At 25.0% G+C, this 5,729-nt stretch overlaps 1 protein-coding gene across 1 annotated transcript in view; it reads right to left on the reverse strand.

Moving 5' to 3' along the window:
* Nucleotides 1–2,588: 2,588 nt before the first annotated feature.
* The window catches only part of LOC105623363 (mitochondrial inner membrane protein COX18), a 4,316-nt gene continuing 1,175 nt past the window's right edge, over nucleotides 2,589–5,729 (reverse strand). The window contains exons 2-6 of the mRNA XM_012204759.1: nucleotides 3,799–3,940; nucleotides 3,333–3,476; nucleotides 3,141–3,262; nucleotides 2,917–3,033; nucleotides 2,589–2,841 (exon numbers count right to left, since the gene is read on the reverse strand). Of these exons, the coding sequence (XP_012060149.1) occupies nucleotides 2,644–2,841; nucleotides 2,917–3,033; nucleotides 3,141–3,262; nucleotides 3,333–3,476; nucleotides 3,799–3,940 (723 nt within the window). The 3' untranslated portion in view covers nucleotides 2,589–2,643. The remainder of the gene's footprint in view (nucleotides 2,842–2,916; nucleotides 3,034–3,140; nucleotides 3,263–3,332; nucleotides 3,477–3,798; nucleotides 3,941–5,729) is intronic.

The following is a 5,729-nucleotide window of genomic DNA, read 5'->3' on the forward strand; positions in this document are numbered from 1 at the left end:
TTATATATATATATATATATATATGTATATATATATATATATATTTTATACATATATTGTGAAAACAAATATGTAAAAAATATTTTAAAAATTTATTAATATTATACACAAAAATTTACAATTATTTATTGAAAATGTCATTGTTTTTTTTTATTATCATTTATGCAATATTTTATTTTATATACAAACAATTATATTATTTTAATTTATACATTTTAAAATGTCAAAATTTCGGTAGCAGTTATAAGGAATCGATAAACTATAAAGAAAAAAAGAAAAACATAAATATAGTTTTATAAACTAGAAAACTGTGAATATTATTATTTTCGGATACGATTTCAGCAACAATAATACTTCAGAGGCAGTGCGAGAGACAATGAAGCAACTACGTTTGTTTTTTCGCGATTTTCTCTAAAACGGAATAAAAATGAGCATATCTAGGATTTTTTTTCTTTTTGTCGATCCCCTGCACATACCCGAAGTGACATTTAAATTCAGGACATCTGTATAGTATTTTAATTTTTGTATATTTTATTTGGGGCTCCTTTTGCTCACAAACTGATTGTCTACAACATCATTTGCCATCTCATTTATCTACAGATCGATTACTTACATGTATTAATTATTGCCTACAGCTAGATTGCCTACATGCACTTTTGCGCATAATTTTTTTAAAACAGAGAATTTGTTTTAAAAAACAGAGAAAAATGCTTGTAAGAAATCAATCTGTAGACATAATGTAATGTATGTAAACGTACCTTTCTTTCTTAATTTTATATTTGTACACAAAAGTGCTTGTAGACAATCGAACTGTAGATAATAATACATATAGGCAAATGTGACTCCGTTTCTGAAATTTTTATTTGTGCAAAAATGCATGTAGAAAATCGATCAAATAAGATATAAGCAAATGGTGTTGTAGTCAGTTTATAGACACAAATAGGATTCTCCCACTTTGTTTAATATTTTCTTAATAGAAAAGAATATTTTATAAATATGTATGCACTCTCCATTTAAATATATCAAAGTTTCTATGTATAATATCGTGCGACAGCATTTTTCATACATGAAAAACTCAAATTTTCTATGTGAAAGTAGAGATGAAATCTAGTACCGGCGTGCATTTAATTTAGTGATATCAAGTCGTTTGCGGTTTTTGTGCACGTTCGAAGTTTAGAGGAAATCACTTCGTCTATGGCGCAAAATGAAATTTTGCGAGTGTACATTATGTACATATTTCCATAAAATTATGTATTTCCATGTAAAATTGATCGCTGAATAAGAAAACAATCAAATTAAAGCAATTGGAGTAAAGCAAAATGGTGAAAAAATGTATTTTTAGTCGAAAATTGCCATTTAGGCCGTAATTTGAAAATGCTCATAATTCATAACGTTTGTGAGCGTTTATTAAATATTTGATAAACATCAAGGAAATGATTCGTAAGCGTTGTAAGTCTAAATCACATCGCGGCGTTATAAATAGCTAACTTCAAGAGAACGTTAGGATACCATTTTTGTAGAAAGCTCGAAAATTTTGAGTAATTTTCAATTAAAAATACATATTTCAACATCTTCCTTTATTTCCGCTTTAATTTTATCATTTTCTCATTTAGCGAATACTAATTTTGTATGAAAATACATGATTTTCAGACAATTGTAAAATTTCATCTTGCACCGAAATAATCTGTTCAAATGTGCATAAAAAACAAATGATATCGCAAAACGACACGTGCGCTTGTATTACCATTTTGTTTCTATTTTTTAGAATAACTTGAATTTTCTATGTGTAAAAAAATTATTTTTATTGCATAGTATAATAATTATATATAATAATTTCAAAAAACTATATTTGAAATTACACACACACACATACATACACACACACACACACATACACACACACACACACACACACACACACGCACGCACGCACGCACGCACGCACGCACGCACGCACGCACGCACATATATATAGGATGTCCCGAAATTTATTGTCAAGCGCTCTTGTATAAATATATAGAACAAACTAAATAATTAATTACTAAAAATCGGTGATTGATTCTCTTATCATAAATAATTTTTTTACTTATATACTAACTTTACAGAAAAACAGCGAAAGAAAAAATTGTTTTCTTCTTATTAAGTTCTGAGAATTTTTCAGAATTTTTTAATATCGTATTTCTTCATGTTAGTAAAAATAATAAAAATAGCCAATTAGAAAATGCGATACTAAAAAGTTGATAAAAATTTCTGAAAAAAATTCTTAGAGTTCTATGAGAAGAAAATAAACAATTTTTGTCTCTAGCAAGCAGTCTCTTTTCTGTAAAGTTGATAGAATTTGAGAAAAAAATTAATAAAGACCAACATTCGACAATTTTTAGTAATTAATATCTTGTTAACTATTGCAAAAATTGCAAAAAGGACTTTTCGACTCAATTTAATTTGATCTATCTACGCAAGAGTGCTTGACAAAAAATTTCGGGACATACCTTGTATCTATACACATATATGTATATATGTTACTTAAATCTTATGAGATATCAAAATATATATCAAAAATATATAAGTTTATAAATTACAAAATTTTGTAAAACTTATATGCATATTATTTATTTGTGTAAGTGATTAACTTATAAAACATGTTTACATCTTCGGTGGAATTTCCACTTTTTTTTTTAAACGATATTTAATTGCTATCTTATTACGCAATATCAAGTATGGATGTGGTGATTCAGATGTAGTTATAGGCACTTTTGCAAAACGACGTAATTTTGGTGACAACAAAATTAGATTTTGAAAGAGACCAAATGCACTACTAGTTGCCCAGTACAAACTTAAACACTGTAAAAAAAATATTTCAGATCATATTTTTTGTATAATTAAATTATTATTCTTGTAAACAAATTTTAAACTTACCGATGGTACAGACATAGCAATAGGAATCATTCCAATCGTAGCAATTCTGCAGAAATTAATCAAGTATCTCTGCCATTTTGTCAATTCTTTGTTTTGTACCCTACTCATACAAGTTATCTGTAAAATTAAAAATTAAAGTAATATAAAGAGAGGATATAAATATTAATTTCTCAAGTTCGTTTATAATATTTATAAACCAATCAGAAATTATATTAAAAATTTACTTCTATAATAGCTAAATTAAATAATCCCATTAATATGGGAAGTACAAACGGATCTGCTGTAGTTAAGTTAGACATCCAAAGAAATCCGTCAGTTATAAATTCCTGATAAGTAACGTAAGCATCTGACAAAACAAATATGTTAAAAATGTAATTTTTATTTTATTCAAATCATTATTTTATTGTCGTACATACTAGCATCCTGTTTAGGTAGCATATAACATAAATTTCTAATAGACATCGATAATGATATCCACAAAGGTATTTGCACCAATACTAATAGACTAGTTTTAGCTGGATGGCAATTTTCTCGAATAATCAATTTATTCCATTGTTTAGCTGTAATAAAAAAATGGCAAATATATTTAACTCTCTTGTCAATACTTGGATACTCTTTTTTGAGATTTTAATTAAATTTTTTTTAATTTCCCTGTAAAATATATCTTAGCCCGGTCAAATCCTCATTATTTAGATCATTTTATATCGATTTGCGCACTTTGAGCTAGTTTTTTAAAAAATTATATAAAATTTTTATAAGAATTGAAGAGGGAAATCTGGGTATATTGACAAGAAAGTTAAAGATAGAATATTCTAATCAAATTTGATTGCTTTTATTAACTCATTAACTTGGAAGCTTAAAGTAAACAAAATAAAACATTACCTACAGAGTGATTGTATAAACGTTTGGCATATTTTTTAGACCAATTATATTTATGTATGCCATAATTTAGTTCTTTCTTCATCTCTTTAACTATCTCATTCATTTCATATTTGAGATTTTCCAATTTTGCTAATATATATAGCTAAAAATATCATGATAAAAATCATTAAAACCTAAAAATTGCATTACACTTTAAAATATATATAAATAATAAACTATATTTATATATAAATAAAAAATATATTTAAAAATAATTTTTAATATAATTTTGTATAAAATAGTCTAATTACAACTTTTCATGTAATGTTAATTAAATTTATTTAAATCTCTGAAAAGAATTAATACTTATATATATGATATATGGTTATTATATATATTACATTACTCAAAAAAAAATTAGAAACACTTTCATCAAAACGCATAAAATTAGATAGATACACAATTTTCAAATCACTGAAACTCGGCAAAAAAATCATCGCAAACAAAAAAATAAATAATTAAAATTTTAAAGATTAAAAATTTAAGCATGCTTTTGACTGTTCTTCAAAAAACTTTCATCTTTATTGTTCTGTATCAAAAATCACATTATTATGTTTCTTAAAATTACATACATTAAACAGTTTGCAGTTTGATAAAAATTTTTTTTCTCAAAAAATAATTTAATACTTTTACAAAAAAAAAGTTTTATTTATAAAATGCTTTTTAAAAAATTTTCTTACAATTTTTCTTGTTTCAATTATGATTTTAAAGCCAATCTGTATTTCTTGTGATCAACGTTGAATGGAAAATCATCGCAAAAGATTAAAAAAGTATTCTCTCTAAAGCTTGAAGTTTATATTGTAACATGCTTTGATGAATGATTTTATTTTTAATTTAATTCTGTAGAATTAAGAGTCAAAAATTTTTGCGATTACTTTTTGTAAAACTATTCCATTTTTTTAGAAAAAATTTTTTATCAAGCTAAAAACTGTTGAACATACCACATGTCAACATATTGCAATGATTAACATATCAAGTTATAGTGAAGGCATTATTTATAAAATAACCGATATTCTCACAAATATATTGGTGCAATATGAGACACAATTTTGAGGAATATAACAATGTGATTAATAAAAAATAATAATAACGGGAGTCAACATAGTTATTAGTACGATTATTTTATATTTATTTAGTTTATTACATAAACCTTAATATGATTTCGATGAGCAGAAAATTAACGTTTTGATTTCTCTTTGAGTCAACCTCAAAAAGAATCCATAATAATAATTTCTTATTCCAATTTCTTCATGTAATGTGTGAATTTTTCAACAGTTGACAGACTATTGCAATCAACTGAAAACCGAATATGAATTGGAGAAACACACACAATACATTGTCAATTATAATTATTTCTTAAAATTATTCCTCCTACACTCACATAAGTGACGTACTCCATTATATAAACAAAATATTTAGATAAAAATTAAAAAATTTTTTCGTAGTAGACAATCACTAATAAAATAATGATAAATTTCGAGAATAATTTCGTGTAATATACGTCTTGACACAACAGTTTCTAAGTGAAGACTGTGAATCTTTTTTATAATTTGAACTTAATGTCACATTAAAGATCAAGATATAAAGTTAAAAAATATACTTAATTGAAAAATGTAAAATATGTAGTCTAACATAATAATGTGATCTTTGTTAAACATCTTTGTTAAACTGTAACGATAACAATTTTTTTTAACAGTCAAAAGCATGCAGAAGTTTCAAGCTTCAAAATGCTCTTTTATTTTTTTGTCTGCAATAATGTTTCATCAAGTTTCAGTGATCTAAAAATTGTACTATTTTGTGCATATTGAAAGTGTTCCCTATTTTTATAAAACAGTATATAACAAATCATACAGGAAAGAAAATAATTATTTTATATATTATTTTATATATAT

Source organism: Atta cephalotes (genome assembly GCF_000143395.1).
Source record: "Atta cephalotes unplaced genomic scaffold scaffold00056, whole genome shotgun sequence".
NCBI lineage: Eukaryota > Metazoa > Arthropoda > Insecta > Hymenoptera > Formicidae > Atta > Atta cephalotes.